The sequence below is a fragment of the Stomoxys calcitrans genome, chromosome 4 (genome assembly GCF_963082655.1).
Source record: "Stomoxys calcitrans chromosome 4, idStoCalc2.1, whole genome shotgun sequence".
Lineage (NCBI taxonomy): Eukaryota > Metazoa > Arthropoda > Insecta > Diptera > Muscidae > Stomoxys > Stomoxys calcitrans.
Genome location: NC_081555.1, coordinates 108,101,069 through 108,118,449, shown reverse-complemented (window position 1 = coordinate 108,118,449; position 17,381 = coordinate 108,101,069). Strand labels below are relative to the sequence as shown.

Genomic DNA, 17,381 nt, shown 5'->3' with positions numbered 1-17,381 from the left:
GATCGGTTTACATGGGAGCTATATCCAAATCTGAGCCCATATGACCCATTTGCAATTCCCAATGACCTATATCAATATGAAGTATCCGTGCAAAATTTCAAGCGGCTAGCTTTATGCGTCCGACCGCTATCGTGATTTCGACGGATATGGCTAGTTCGACTCAGAACGTCGAGACGATTTAAGGTTTTGGGCCCATAATGGCCCAAGAATATATATAAATATACTTTATGGGGTCTAAGACGAATATTTCGAGATGTTACAAACGGAATGACTAGATTAGTATACACCCATCCTATGGTGGTGGGTGTAATAAAATAAAAATACTAAAATAAAAAAAACAAAACCAAATTAAAAAAAAAAGTAACAAAACAAGTAAAAAGGCATTAAGTTCGGAAGGGTCGAACTTTGGACACCCACTACCTCAGGTATATAAATTATTCTTAATGAAAGTATTAAACTTTATTCATTGAGTATGAGTTTAAAAACTGAGCTTACAATAATGCTGTTACTTAAAACTAAGCCACCACATTATGTTGCGCCGCTGTCGCTCTGCCAACGTTGCCATTGCATTTCTTGCTGACACAGTGGCCCGTGTAGAATATTGGGCTATTAACCTGTAGTGGGGTGTTGAATAAGCGGCTCGTGTTACTTGTGGGAATACGGGAGCATGAAGGTTTCCCATGAATGGTTGTAAGTAGTTGGTTTGGGTGCAATCAAATGAATAAGGTGTCTAGAATAAGGTGTCCAATGCGCTGACTTAGCAGCTCGTGTGGGGTTTTTGGTTGCCTTAGTGCAGCTAAACTGTGGGAATACGGGAACACGAGGGTTCCTCATGATAACTCCTCCCCTTCTAAGTGGGGGCCGTCCTCGGTCCTTGTAATAGCGTTTTTGATTGCATCTTCAACTGACCTGGTTATGATGATCTTCTTTTTTGTGATGGTTCTTCGTCGTAATAGGTAACCTGCCAGTCCCACAATCGCAAAACCACCAATGATTGATAAACCTGCGATTTGACCCTGATCGACCACACGTTGTAAATGGCGGATGTGTTGGAGGTTCCGTTGGTTCACGTGATGCAGATAGGGGGCACTTAGTATCTCAGTGTGTTGTGTCAGGTTGATCTCAGAAGCCCATGGAGTTTCAGGTTGCAGAGGAGTCGTCGAATTCTCGTTGTAATATACCGAATCGTTGATTTTTACATGATCTTTGAAAATGACCAGGTAAGTGCCATTAATTGTAACAGGAGCTTCATTACTTTCTTCTACTATTGCCAGTTGGTCATTTATGACTACCAATCCATCGCCTATTGGTGTAATCGGCGTGAGATTGTTGAATGTGGTGCTGCAGCTTGCAGTGTTACTTGTCAGTAGTTGTAGAGCGCATGATGTGGCTGATGACGGTAGGCAAAAAGTTGGTATCGTGTCGCTGCAGTTCCTTACCGCTAAGGTACGATTATGGCATACCGCTAAGGTGGATTCTTGTAGGTGGAGCATTTGGTGGCCGTGAGCTACTGGTAAAATAGTAATTTTCTTACATCTAAGCTTAGGAATAGGATATCTTATTAGGAAGTAAATTACATTATCGTATTGCAAAATCTTAATATTAGCTACAGCCATAACATCGGCCACGGAGAGGTTCGTGAAGTGCTCATTTTTTATTATGAAGTTTATTTCGTTACTGTCCAAAAGGATGGGGTTCAAGACTCCAATTTTTGCGAATGTGATAGAAGTGATAAGATTGTCTAAGTCTGTTATTATTGCTCTGTTTCTAGCTAATAGAATATCGTAAAGGTGGCTAGTGTCTATTTCTCTGTGTTTTTCTGTCTTCAAGATTTTATTTACTGTAATGGTGAGACTATTAATTTCTTTTTGTACCTCCGTGTTGATAGTAAACTGTCTGTCCTGGGAGTCGATTAGTTGTTCTGCCTTGTTTGTTAGTCTGTCAAAGTCGTCATGGTCTGGGGTCCCTGCAATATATTTCAGTACCGTCCCTATAAAGTTCAAGCTTCTCGCTTGTCTGTGATGAGTATTTACTGTCTGTATTAGTCTACTTATCTGATTTATGTCTGCGTCTAGCAACTTCCTCATGTGTGTTTGAGGAAAATGGTCCGCAGCGTTAGCTGTCTCGTCCTTTAGTCGTTCGTACAGAGTCAGGTTCGTAACATGTTTGATGTGTCCATAACTTTCCCAGATAACAAGGTCACCACCGGTCACCGGAATGTATCCTGCATTTGAGTAGTCTATTAGTCGTCCAGATGTTGCTGATACCAATATGGCTATAACCAATTTTAAAGCGATTCTGAAAACGTAAGTTATAAAATTTTTTTTTTAATCGTCTCGCGCATATAACGTTGTGTTAATTCTAGAAAGGAAGAAAATTCAGCGGAGATTGTCCTTATGGACCCTCCTCCCCCTTATGAGAACGGTGGTACCCAGGTCTTTTTCAACTTCCTCTTCGGTGTAAAGAGGTGTAAGTTTATTACCTAGCCTTCTGTTATTTTTTACGAGCACCTTCTCCCCAACGGCAAAATCCCTATCTTGCCTATTCCTATTGTGCGCTTCTAAGTTTTTGATCTGAGTGTTTTTTATACGCGATACTATTTGTGCGTCGGCTTCCGAGGAATGAAAGGCTGTAATAGGTTTCGTCTCAGTTACCGAATGTATTGACCTGTTATATTCGATGGTAGCCAAAAGAACTATCTCTTCGATATCATCTAAATTTTTGTCAAGTTTAAGACATCTAGATATTTCCATCAGTGTGTTGTGAAATCGCTCTACCTGTCCATTTGAGGTACTGTGCAAGGGTGGAGCGTTCGCAATATCGATGTCGAAATGGTTCTTTAACGTGGCCTTGATGCTATGTGAATTGAGCGACTTCTCGTTGTCACAGTAAATAGTTTTCGTATTTGAAAACACATTGAGCAACTGCAGAAGCTGAGGCTTAACGTCTACTATCGTCCTAGACTTTAAAGACTGTACTATTGCAAATTTTGAAAATTTGTCAATGCAAGTCAAAAAATATTTCGACCCTGTTGAAAATATATCAATGTGGAGAATTTCTCCACAATATGTGGGTATGGGCGTTTGAGCAATGAGTTGCTTTCTTGGATGGCGGTCATACTTCGCTTGAGAGCATACGCGACAATTTGCTACAAATTGTTTAGTCTTCTTTTCCATTTTTGGAAAAAAATAGTCTTCAATTATTTGCTTCACGTTTTCCTGGGCTGCTCGGTGTGCTCGATTGTGTTCGGCTGCGATAATTTCCTGTTGTTCGTTAGGATCTGATATATCAATAACTAACTTTTCTGTGTGCCTGAATTTCACGGTTGGAAAGAGTTCGATCAATTTATGCTGGAATCGTGCCAATGTGTGTAGATCACACTGCAGAGCATTTACTACATCTACGTTCACGGCTTCCTGGAGATTTTTAATTAAATCGTCATCGGTTCGGAATGTAATCAAGTGTCTCGTCTTTTTCCCAAAAATAATGAAAGTTTTTTTCTGGGGTTCTGTGCCTTCCTCAACAAGTATCTGATTACGGAAGCAATTTACCGGCTTATCGGTTCTCTCAATCGTGTTGGTAGATGATTCTTCGCTGTGGATTGTTTCAACACTCGCATTGTCTAAAGCATTAATGTGCTGTCTGGACAGCGCATCTGCAACTACGTTTTCCTTGCCTGGTTTATAGATTAGCTTTGCGTTGCATTCATCAATGAAAGCTTTCCACCTTTTAATTTTAGAATTCGGATTTCTGTCCGAAACGGCAAAGGTTAATGGTTGGTGGTCCGTGAATACGTTTAATTTTGATACACCATAAAGGTAGTTTCTAAGCGTTTTAAGTGCCCAGACAATGGCTAATAATTCCCGTTCATTAGTAGCGTAATGTTCCTCGCTAATTGTCAAAGTGCGGGAAATCATGGTTATAGGTTTTCCCTCCTGTGAAAGGACAGCACCTATAGCATGGGAGGATGCGTCTGTGGTTAAATCGAACGCTTTTCGGAAATCTGGGTATGTTAAGGTTACGTCTTCGGAGGCAAGTATATCTTTTATTTTAATAAAGGCTTTTTTCTGCTCACTAGTCAAATCAATCTTGATTTTTTTCGACTGTGTTGCAGTAACTCGGCCGTACTCTCCTCTCAGTATGTTTGATAGTGGTTTCGCAATCTTGGCGAAGTCGCGTATGAAGCAGCGGTAGTATCCCGCTAAGCCTAAGAATGACCTTAGACCTCTTAACGTGCTGGGCTCAGGAAAATTCCGAATTGTTTCAATTTTTTCAGCACAAGTTTTAATTCCTCCTTGTGAAACTAAGAACCCTAAGTATTCGACCTCGGTTTGGAAAAATTTTGATTTTTCTGCCGATACCCTCATATTGGCTTCGAATAGACTTCGCATCACTACTTCCGTATCTGTTAAATGGTCTTGCTCGTTTTTCGAGAATATAATGACATCGTCGACGTAGACGAAACATCTCTTACCGATGTGTTCTCTTAACACATCGTCTATCGCCCTTTGGAAAATGCTGGGCGCGTTCTTCAGACCGAAGGCCAGTCTGCAGAATTCATATTTTCCGTTTTTTACAGAAAATGCGGTTTTTTCTCTATCGTGTTCAGACAACTGAATTTGGTGGAAACCTGATTTTAGGTCTAGTGTAGTGAAGAATTTACTCCCGCCAAGGTTGGATAGAGTTTCCGTTATTTCTGGAATCGGGTACCTATCACTGACAGTTTTATCATTAAGTTTTCGAAAATCTATAACTAATCGCTTTTTTTCCTGTCCATTTTCATCAAAGCCCTTTTTTTTAACGACCCATATTGGGTTGTTATAGGGGGACCTAGACTTTCGAATGATACCGTTTGCCAGTAAATCCTGAATTTCCTTATTAACAAAATCCGCAACGCCCAGTGGGTACGGGTACAGTCTTGAGTAAACTGGGTCTTCGTTCTCCGTGCGGATGGTCGCAACCACATTCGTATTGTATGGGAGTGCTTCATTGGGGTCTGCAAATACTCCGTTTACGTTGGCAATTACTCTAAAGAATGCGTCTTTGAACTCCCCTGGTACCGACTTAGCCTGAAGTTGTAAATGATTTATATCCTGGCTGGTAATAAATAAAATAACTTCTTTTCCATGGTCATGTGTAATTGTGTTAGTTTTTAAATCAATGGATGCGTGTACCTTATTCAATAAATCAAGGCCAATAACGCCATCAAATGATTTCAACTCGGGTAAAATAAAAAAATCTTCTGTAACGCCGAAAATTCTAATTTTGCATTTAAGTTTGATGGGAGTAACTCCATGAATTGATTTTACTGCAAATGAATTTTGGACCTCCTTTACTCCCTTTAGTTCCGGTAAGGGTTTGATGTAACTCCTTGAAGCCCCCGTGTCGACAAGGAGTTTGATTTCTTTCCCTCCTATTGACCTTGAAATCCAAGGCAGGAGGGACCTTCCCCTAAAAAATTAAGCTCGTCGCTCTCAATTTCGTCTACGGCCTGTTCCGCATCTTCATCATACGTTGGCTCGTCCATTGATTCGTGTTCTTCGCTAAGATGATTCACACGTTGTAGTTTTGGTCCTGTGTATCGCCCTGAATTTGACGCTCGTTTCTGTGTATTTCCCTGTGACCTGTCATTATAGTCATGACTTTGGTAGTTTGTTTTTTGTCTAAATTGGGATAGGGAAGGGTCTACTTCCATAGGTTCGACACGTCTATGATCGGCGAAGTTACCACTGGTGTGTGGCTTTTGGTTATTTAAGTTGTTCTGCGGTTGACCAGCCTGTTTCTGTTTGGTAACCGAATAATGTGGGTTCTTCTGTCCCACATTGTGATCCGTATTAGGGGAATTTTGGGCAGAACTTGCCTTTCTGTTGTAAGAACTATCAGATCTATTTGCGAAATTTTTCGCGAAAGCGTAGCGCTCGTTATTAGCGTCTACTTCTTGTGCTAAGGCCAATGCAGAAGGGAGGTCTGTTGGTCTTGAGGCAAACAGGATATCACAAAGGGGTTTCCTTAAACCTGATATGAAAACCCTAAGTGCATCGGCTCTGTATTTTTCGTTTATAGTGTCTGCTACACTATTTTCATATGACATGATTGTCTTATTGGCTAACAAGGTTAATTTCTTTTCTACCTCATCGTAGAAATCTAGTAACTGCATCGAACCCTGCCTCAGCGTGGACAGTTCTTGTTCGATCAGATATATCGGACGTTTGTCCGCGTAAGTAAAATCGAGACGGGCAATGATTGCTTTAAAACTTAATACCGTGCTAAAGGATGAAAGTACTGCATCGGCAGCACCTCGCACTTTATTTCTAAGAATAATCACCGCTTGATAGTGGCGTTCGCTGCCATCGTATTTCTCAAATAACTCGTATGCATTGTGCGCTGCCTCGCGCCATGACACATAGGTGCCTGGCTGTCCGGAAAATTCCGGAAGAGACTTTATGGCATCTAAGGTGATATCACAAGGTACCAGCGGATTTATCCGAACTTTCGTAAACTTTTCAATTTTAGGTTTGTCAGTAGCAAGTCTACTGTTAATCGCAGTTATTTTCCTGTCGAATTCTAATTTTTGAGCGGCCAATGCTCTGCTCACTTCTGCTCTAACTAGCTCACTTACTTGTTCGGCGTTCATGGTTTCTTTTGTTTCTAAACTTAACTTGCCTAATAAGTCTTCTAATTCCTGACTCATAAATTATTCGCAAAAAATGGAGTATTCCCAAAAAAAAATATATTTGAATGAATTTGGTTAAATTTTCTCCTTTTTTATTTCAATTTTCACTTGGCACTTCACTTACCTTATCATCCTTAAATGTTAGGTAAATTAATTAAAATTAATTTCTGTTGTTGATTTTCGGTAGCTTCTTCCACTTCTTGGCTCGGGATGTGTGTTTCTTGATGAGCCCTCTGATTGTTTTTCGCTTTCTTTCGCCGCCCAAGGATATTCGTTCCTTGGTGATTCTGTAGATCGTCTTCGATGTTGCCTTTCGCTGCCCAAGGATATTCGTTCCTTGGTGACTTAAGCTTATTTTCGAATTGAGTCCTTTCAATTGAGTCCTTTTTTCTTAAGGGTATTTTGGTACAGTTTTGACTGAGCTTTCTTTCCTATTTATATTTTTTTTCTCACAGGATTTTTATTTTATGTTTTGTAGTTTCACTTTTCACAGTTCTAACTTTTTTTAGAGTTCTTTTCGCGAAGTGAACCACGTACGTTTTTACTTTTCCTTTTTTTAGGATTTGTATTTTTATTTTATATTTTGTAGTTTCACTTTTCGCGGTCAGTTCTAACTTTTTTTAGAGTTCTTTTCGCGAAGTGAACCACGATGGGCGCCAATTATTCTTAATGAAAGTATTAAACTTTATTCATTGAGTATGAGTTTAAAAACTGAGCTTACAATAATGCTGTTACTTAAAACTAAGCCACCACATTATGTTGCGCCGCTGTCGCTCTGCCAACGTTGCCATTGCATTTCTTGCTGACACAGTGGCCCGTGTAGAATATTGGGCTATTAACCTGTAGTGGGGTGTTGAATAAGCGGCTCGTGTTACTTGTGGGAATACGGGAGCATGAAGGTTTCCCATGAATGGTTGTAAGTAGTTGGTTTGGGTGCAATCAAATGAATAAGGTGTCTAGAATAAGGTGTCCAATGCGCTGACTTAGCAGCTCGTGTGGGGTTTTTGGTTGCCTTAGTGCAGCTAAACTGTGGGAATACGGGAACACGAGGGTTCCTCATGATAACTTATATGTAAACCACCTTTCGTCATAATTCGGTGCAAAATGCATAGTTTATGCCGCCATAGCAACTACTTCGAAATATGGTCCGATTTGAACCAAATTCGGCACGGACATTGACATTGGACATTGTAGAACAAAATATTGGTCTATTTTGGAAACTATATCCAAATATAGACCGATCTGGACCATATACGACACGGATTTCGAGAAGCCTAACATAATTCGCTGTGTCTAATTTCAGCGAAATCAGATTATAAATGCGCCTTTAATGGGGCCAATACTTAAAATCGAGAAATCGGTCTATATGGAAGCTATATTCAAATCTGAACCGATCTGGTCCTAATTTAAGAAGGATGTCGAAGGTCCCAACACAACTCACTCTTCCAAATTTTGGCGACATCGGACAATAAAAGGGCCTTCTATGGGTCCAAAACCTTTAATCGAGAGATCGGTCTATATGGCAGCTATATCCAAATCTGAACTGATCTAAGCTAAATTGCAGAAAGATCGCGAAGTTCCTAACACAACTCACTGTCCGAAATTTCGGTTAAATCGAATAATAAATGTGGCTTTTATGGGCCCAATACATTAAATTGAGAAATCAGTCTGTATGGCAGCTATATCCAAATCTGCGCCGATCTGGGCCGAATTGAAGAAAGATATCGAGTGGCCTAACACAACTTACTGTTCCAAATTTCAGCGAAATCGGATAATAAATGTGGCTTTTATGGCCCTAAGACCATAAATGAAATGAAATAAAATAAAATAAAATAAAATTAAATTAAATTAAATTAAATTAAATTAAATTAAATTAAATTAAATTAAATTAAATTAAATTAAATTAAATTAAATTAAATTAAATTAAATTAAATTAAATTAAATTAAATTAAATTAAATTAAATTAAATTAAATTAAATTAAATTAAATTAAATTAAATTAAATTAAATTAAATTAAATTAAATTAAATTAAATTAAATTAAATTAAATTAAATTAAATTAAATTAAATTAAATTAAATTAAATTAAATTAAATTAAATTAAATTAAATTAAATTAAATTAAATTAAATTAAATTAAATTAAATTAAATTAAATTAAATTAAATTAAATTAAATTAAATTAAATTGAACGAAACGAAATGAAATGAAACGAAATGAATTGAAATGCAATGAGATGAAACGAAATGAAATGAAATGCAATGAGATGAAGTAAAATATAATAGAATAAAATAAAATAAAATAAAATAAAATAAAATAAAACAAAATAAAATCAAATAAAATAAAATAAAATAAAATATAAAATATAAATAAAATAAAATAAAATAAAATTAAATAAAATCAAATAAATAAAATTAAATGAAATAAAATAAAATAAAATAAAATAAAATAAAATAAAATAAAATAAAATAAAATAAAATAAAATAAAATAAAATAAAATAAAATAAAATAAAATAAAATAAAATAAAATAAAATAAAATAAAATAAAATAAAATAAAATAAAACAAAATAAATAAAATTAAATGAAATGAAATAAAATAAAATAAAATAAAATTAAATTAAATAAAATTAAATTAAATTCAACGAAACGAAATGAAATGATATGAAATAAAATGAAATAGAATAAAATAAAATAAAATAAAATAAAATAAAATAAAATAAAATAAAATAAAATAAAATAAAATAAAATAAAATAAAATAAAATAAAATAAAAATAAATTAAATTGAACGAAACGAAATGAAATGAAACGAAATGAAATGAATTGAAATGAAATGAATTAAAGTAAAATATAAAACTATTTTATTATTTCATTTTATTAAATAAATATATATAACAAAATAAAATAAAAATAATTATTAATATAACAAAATAATATATTTTCCTTAAAGGAAGTTTATCATTTACCTAAAAGACTAAAATTTTCATTCGGCCTTGCGTTTGAAATTATGAAATCTTAACGAAGCGTTTGACAACAAAAACCCCATTCAACATTTTCATGTATTTTTCCACATGAAAATACAATTAAATCATTCACGGAGAAAACATGTGTCAATAATTCAATGAAAAATCCAAATCATTTAATAAACAAAGCAGTCACATAGAAAATTTCCAACTTGGGTAAGAGTGGGCGCCAAACAAGCACTCCTTTTGTAAAACAAAATAAATAAATAAAATGTGTTAAAATTTCAATCATACGAAAAATATTAAAAGGTACATTTTCAGCACTTAGCCTCGATTTATATAAAACCTTTGCCGCCATTCATGCTGTGAAAAAAAAAACCCTAAAAGAAAAACATTTGAAAATCATAGTGAATTACAATCAACAACATCAATGTGTGCTAATTAAAAGCCCATAAAAAATCATTTAAAGATATTAGCAAATAAATGAAATGAATAGCAGTAACATCCGCATCAAACCTATAAAGGCAACCGGGCATAGCGGCAGACGGACAGATAAATCGATCGCTGGAGGTTTCTGCTGCTCACTCCCCATATGTGTGCAAACAAACGGACCAACAAACCAAGCAAGCAAACAAAAAAAGTACTTCGCGTGTGAATTTGAATATCTAAAGTAAAATCGCACCATCTGTTTTTTTTGTTTTTGCTGTGGTTTTTAACAGATGGAAAGAGGAAGATCTTTGCTACACGGCTACCTACCACCATTGGCCCACATCTCTAGTCAGCCATTTCAATGAATAAGAGCTCTTGCTTGGCTAGTTTTCTTCTTGGAGGGAGCACATTTATTCTAACAAAGGCCTCGTTTCTTTGGGCTCCGTTGGTGGAGCCAAAAAAGTGGTTGAAGAAATGTGTCAATAAATAAAATAAATCGAGTGTGCAAATATTATACGATACCACTCGTCATACCAGCAACGATGACGCTAGTGTCTATGGGCTTGGGGGACCCAAAGTAGGGGATAGGGAAATGACAAGCCAACTTGACGACGAAGAAAATGACATAAACGTCGAAACGCCAAAAAAATGACTAGAGAAACTGTAAAATAATAACAATTGGCATGTAACGCTTTCGTGAAAAAAAACTACACAATGATCATGAGATATTGGAGTGGGTTTCAGCCTCTTTGTGAGAGACAAACAATTATTTAAACCGTAAGGCTATGTACAACAAGAAAAGTTTACAATAAAGCTATATATAACAAAAAAATGGTAGTCCCAAAAAAGTGTTAGCAAAAACAGATTTACGGAAGTTTCTTGAATGAAATATTGACCAGTAGGCATATGGAGTGCAAACGAGTGTCTCTCTTAGATAGATTGCAAATTGCACATTTTGCCCATGAACATTCCACTAAGGAAAAGGGGCAAACTTCTCACATATCAATAAGTGCAATCCGATTTTAGTTTTAAGCTCAATGATAAGGGGCCTCCTTTTTATAGCCGAGTTCGAACGACACCTCTTTGGAGAGAAGTTTTACATGGCATAGTACCTCACAAATGTTGCCAGCATTAGGAGGGGTAAACCACCGCTGAATATTTTTTTCAGATGGTCTCGCCAGGATTCGAACCCAGGCGTTCAGCGTCATAGGCGGACACGCTAACCTCTGCACTAAGGTGGCCTTAAGTATATTAAAAACAAATAAAAATAAAAAGTGTGCTAAGTTCGGCCGGGCCGAATCTTGGGAGCCCACCACCATGGATTCTGCTATAATAGGGGATCTATAACTGGTTATATACCGATTTTTACCATGTTTGACATAGTTGTTGAGAGTCATAACAGAACACTATATAATTTCAGTCAAATCGGATAAAAATAGCGGCTTCCAGGAGCTGAAGAAGTCAACTCGGGAGATCGGTTTATATGGGAGCTATATCAGGTTCTTGACCGATTTGGAGCGTACTGAGCACAGTTGTTGAAAATCATAACAGAACACTAAATGCAAAATTTCAGCTAATTGAGGTTTCCAGGCGCTCAAGGAGTCAAATCGGGAGATCGGTTTATATGGGAGCTATATCAGGTTCTTGACCGATTTAGGCCGTACTTGGTACAGCTGTTGGAGGGCATAACATAACAGGCTTCCAGGCGCTCAAGAAGTCAAATCGAAAGATCGGATTAAATGGGAGCTATATCCAAATCTGAGCCGATATGGCCCATTTGCAATCCCCAACGACCTACATCAAAATTAAGTATTTGTGCAAAATTTCAAGCAACTAGCTTTACGTGTTCGCTATCGTGATTTCGACAGACGGACGGACGGTCGGACATGGCTAGTTTGACTCAGAATGTCGAGACGATCAAGAATATATGTACTTTATGGGGTCCTATATCAATATTTCGAGGTGTTACAAACGGAATGACTAGATTAGTATACCCCACTCATGTGGTGGTGGGTATAAAAAGGCGTTAAGTTTAGCCGGGCCGAACTTTGGATACCCACCACCTCAGGTATATAAGTAAACCACCTTTCGATATAGTCCGGTGAAAAATGCATCATTTATGCCCCCATAGCAGTTATATCGAAATATTGGGTTGCCCAAAAAGTAATTGCGGATTTTTAATATAGTCGGCGTTGACAAATTTTTTCACAGCTTGTGACTCTGTAATTGCATTGTTTCTTCTGTCAGTTATCAGCTGTTACTTTTAGCTTGCTTTAGAAAAAAAGTGTAAAAAAAGTATATTTGATTAAAGTTCATTCTAAGTTTTATTAAAAATGCATTTAATTTTTTTTTAAAAAATCCGCAATTACTTTTTGGGCAACCCAATATGATCCGATTTAAACCAAATTCGGCACGGACATTGAGTGGTCTAATGAGTACAAGTCATTGCTCAATTTTGTAGAACAAAATATCGGTCTTTATGGTAGCTACATCCAAATGTAGGCCGATCTGAACCATATACGATGTCGAAAAGTCTAATATAAGTCACTGTGTCAAGTTGGGCTAAGACTTTAAATCGAGAGATCGGTCTATATGGCAGCTATATGCAAATCTGAGTCGATCTGGGCCAAATCGAAGAGGGACGTCGAGGTGACTTACACAACTTACTGTCCCAAATTTCGGCGACATTGGAAAATAAATGCGCCTTTTATGGACCCAATACCTTAAATCGCGAGATCGGACTATATGGCAGCTATATCCAAATTTGGACCGATTGGGGTTAAATTGAAGAAAGATAACGACTGGTCTAACATAACTTATTGTCCCAAATTTCAACAAAATCGGTCAATAAATGCGCCTTTTATGGGCCCAAGACATATAATCGAGAGATCGATCCATATGACAGCTATATTCAGATCTGAACCGATCTGGACGAAATTGGAAAAGTATATCGAAGGCCTTAACATAACTCACTGTCCCAAATTTCGGCGACATCGCAAAATAAATGCGCCTTTTAGGGGCCCAAAACCTTAAATCGAGAGATCGGTCTATATGACAGCTATATCAAAATCTGAACCGATCTGGGCCAAATAGAAGAAGAATTTCGATGAGCCTAACAAAACTCATTATCCCAAATTTGGGCGACATTGAACAATAAATGAGCCTTTAATGGGCTCAGACCTTCAATCGAGAGATCGGTCTATATGGCAGCTATATCCAAATCTGGACCGATCTGACCCAAATTGCAGAAAGATGTCTATGGGCCTAACACAACTCACTGTCCCAAATTTCGGCGACATCGGACAATAAATGAGTCTTTCATGGGCCCAAGACCTTAAATCGCGAGATCGATCTATATGGCAGCTATATCCAAATCTCGGCCGATCGGGGCCACATTGAAGAAAGATAGCGGCTGGCTTAACACAACTCATTGTCCCAAATTGAAGCGAAATCGGACAATAAATGCGCCTTTTATGGGTCCAAAACCTTAAATCGAGATATCGGTCTATATGGCAGCTATATCCAATTCTGGACCGATCTGGGCCAAATTGAAAAAGAATAAGCTAAGTTTTTAGGACCAGGCCCGAAGGACAACCAATGATAGATGGTAATAAGGAGGGGGCTGTGAGTATTCCAAATCTATGTGACCTAATCTGCTTGGTTAGTTCAATACCAGACATGAATCAACTTAGGGGCATGGCATAGGTGTATGTCTATAGTGGCATGGGGCAGTTTAATATCTGCACCCTCTTTTCAACCTAACCTAACCTTGTCTTGGCATAGGCGGAGCGATGAGGACCACGCCCACTATTGCACTGGAGACTATTCTAGATATCCGACCCATTGACATACAGTGTGAGGCAGCCGCTGCGGCTATGAGACTTAAGGCGATGGGAGAATGAATTGAGGATGGGAGCAGCTCATATTATCGGAAAGCTGGAAGGAAGGGAAGAGGTTTCCGATCGGATACCTGAGATGAACCCTGAAGTCGAGTGCGAGGTACTGCTGCCAGCGGCACAGTCTTGAACTGACGGAAACCTAGTATTGCCATTTGGAAGATCATGTTACAGGGATGGATCAAAGCTAGAGGACAGAGTGGGCCTGGGGGTTTACATTGAGAACCCAGGGACTGAGATCTGTTTTAGACTGCCTGACCATAATACGGTCCTGCAGGCGGAGATCCGGGCGATCACGGGATGCGTGAAGTGGTGTGGTGCTAACGCGAGGACGTCAAGTGTGAACATCTTTACCGACAGTAAAATTGCCATAAGGGCAATAACAACCAGGACGGTGCGGTCGCGAAAGTCTTGCAGTGTAAGAAGTACAATAGATTAACCCCTTATCTGAAGATTGCAAAATCCGCATCGTTTGGGTGCCGGGCTATAATGGAGTAAGGGGAAATAAAAGGGCAGACGATTTGGCGGCCAGAGGACTGCCGCCAATAAACTCAGTTAACCCAAAGCCGTTCGGGTCGACGCAGTCCGAGTTAAGGGAGTGGGCGACGAATGCGCATGCAACATTGTGGAACAGCGAAACGGTCGGTAGGACGGCGAAAATCCTAGGGGGGATTCCAGATCGTGAGAAGACGAGGCTATTACTGAAAGGAAGTAAGAAGGAGGTGAGTATAGCTATTGGTATCATAATGGGACACCTAGGACTACGAGCTTACTTATGTAAAATCGGTGCGGCAAGTGATACCATGTGTAGGGCATGCAGGGAAGATGATGAGACGATGGAGCATTTCCTTTGTCATTGCCTGGCTTTCGCGTCTAACAGATACCGGCACTTAGGTGGAAATACAATACCAGATACGAACCTCTTTTCAATCTAACCTAACCTAACCTTTGTGGCCTAATCTAAACATGTAGAGGTCTACTGCTATGCTTTCACTGGCAAGAACAGACATTGCGTCCGTCATGACAGGTCACCGTCTAATCGAAAAACATGCTGACAGACTGAAGATTGGCAGTAACGACTTTTGCAGAAGCTGTGAGCACATCGATGAAGAAGAGACTATAGAACACCTTTTGTGTGTGTATCCCGCACTGGCAGTCAGAAGGAGTCCCACTTTAGGTTCTCATTTCTTTGAGAACCTGTCTGATATAGCGGATGTGAATATTCGGTTTGTTGAGCTTTTTAAAGCGATCTGGTTGGTTCAATGGTAGGAACTAGAAGGCATCTGCCTTCTTCTGTTCCTGTAGTATCAGAATGGACGAAAACGTCAAATTGAGTCTGATGGCAGACTGCCACTAAAACCTAACCTAACCTAATGATCGAATGTCTACTCTCAATAGGTTGTTTTATCTATGGTATTTTCAACATTTGGTTGTAAGATGTTATCTGCAACCAACTTTGCGTTATGATTATCCAATTATTTTAAGTTGAAGCTGCTGTTGTTGCTGCTGCTATTGTGTTTTTGTTTCCTTGGTTGCCTTTTATAAACGTCGCATAAAACCTAAACTAAAGCAATTTAAGGCAATGCCTTATTTGTAATCAAAACCATGTCTTTGTAAATGTTATCAATTAAAGTTTACAACTACAAATTTTAGCCACTTTAAATGCGCTGAACATTTGAAAAACTTGTCTCTGTGAAAATAACCAAAACCAATACCACTTGATGCTGCAAAATTCCCCCCTGTAGTAGTGGTTTATCCAAATCGAGAAAATTCCTTTTTCAAAAGATTGAAATAAATAAATCGATCAAACAAATGATACGCATAACACGCCTACAAAATAAAGTGAAATTTTTTGCGGAAATAAAAATTTTATTTCAAAATAAAATTCAACTAAAAATCATTTCAATAAATTAAAAACGCATTTCGTATTTAAAAGAGAGAGAGAAAATAAAAAGAGAAAATGAAAAATTCAAATTAAATTTCGTTAATGCTGAAAAATTTATAATCCAGTGCGCTTGTGTGTGTGTGCCTGCCAGCGACACAGTGAGAGTGGAAACCAATCAATTTTTTTGAGTGTAGCTAAAAGTGGAAGCGAAAAATTCAAGTGAAACATGAATTTTATTGGTCGCCACGATCATTTGGGCGGTTATCGGCGTGTGAATAATACCACCTACGGCATACCGCTGTGGACCAAAGATGAAACTCCCAATTTTGTCAAAGAAAGTGTTTCATGGAAGTGGCATAAGGTAAAAACTTTGTTATTACTGTCATATTATGTAAGATAGTAATTTAAATAAATTAATTTTAAATTGTGACTAATTATGCCTTTGGGCCCCCAGGTAATTAACTTTGTAGGAAAGAAAGAGACATTAATGAATTATCATTTCATAACCCTGCTTTGAGCAGCTATGATGGAAAAATACTTTTGGTTAAACGGAAACAACGTAGACGAAAAGGCCAAAGGCAAGACCAAGTGGAGAAAGATATCTTCAAAACTAAGTGTTAGAAATTGGCAAATAAGCTTAATAGGCTCGAATGTGGAGAAGTGTCCACAAGTGAAGAAAGACATTTCCAAAACTAAAAGCGTGCTAAGTTCGGCCGGGCCGAATCTTACATACCCTCCACCATGGATCGCATTTGCCGCGAGTTCTTTTCGCGGCATCTCTTCTTAGGCAAAACAGGATATAAGAAAAGATTTGCTCTGCTATTAGAGCGATATCAAGATAATGGTCCGGTTTGGACCACAATTAAATTATATGTTGGAGACCTGTGTAAAATGTCAGCCATTTCGAATAAGAATTGCGCCCTTTGGGGGCTCAAGAAGTAAAATAGCTAATGCTAATTTTGCCCATGAACATTCCACTAAGGAACAGACGCAAACTTCTCACATATCAATGAGTGCAGTCCGATTCAAGTTTAAGCTCAGTGATATGGGACCTCCTTTGTACAGCCGAGTCCGAACGGCGTGCCGCAGTGCGACACCTCTTTGGAGAGAAGTTTTACATGGCATAGTAGCTCATAAATGTTGTCAGCATTAGGAGGGGAAAACCACCGCTGAAAATTTTTTCTGATGGTCTTACCAGGATTCGAACCCAGGCGTTCAGCGTCATAGGCGGACATGCTAACCTCTGCGCTACGGTGGCCTCCAGAAGTAAAATAGAGAGATCGATTTATATGGGAGCTGTATTGGGCTATAGACCGATTCAGACCATAATAAACACGTATGTTGATGGTCATGAGAGAATCTGTCGTACAAAATTTCAGGCAAATCGGATAATAATTGCGACCTCTAGAGGCTCAAGAAGTCAAGTTCCCAGATCGGTTTAAATGACAGCTATATCAGGTTATGAACCGATTTTAACCGTATTTGACACAGTAGTTGAAAGTAAGAATAAAATACGTCATGCAAAATTTCATCCAAACCG

At 38.0% G+C, this 17,381-nt stretch overlaps 1 protein-coding gene across 4 annotated transcripts in view; it reads left to right on the top strand.

Annotated features, from left to right (window-relative positions):
• The window catches only part of LOC106081312 (phospholipid-transporting ATPase IF), a 111,577-nt gene that overhangs the window by 26,364 nt on the left and 67,832 nt on the right, over nucleotides 1-17,381 (top strand). The window contains exon 1 of one of the 4 annotated variants that reach the window (XM_013243192.2): nucleotides 15,616-16,202. The exons of 2 other annotated variants lie outside the window; for them this stretch is intronic. In XM_013243192.2, the coding sequence (XP_013098646.2) occupies nucleotides 16,068-16,202 (135 nt within the window). In that variant the 5' untranslated portion in view covers nucleotides 15,616-16,067. Of the gene's footprint in view, nucleotides 1-15,615; nucleotides 16,203-17,381 lie in introns of those variants that run through there. One more of the 4 variants, XM_013243195.2, reaches the window with a different exon arrangement.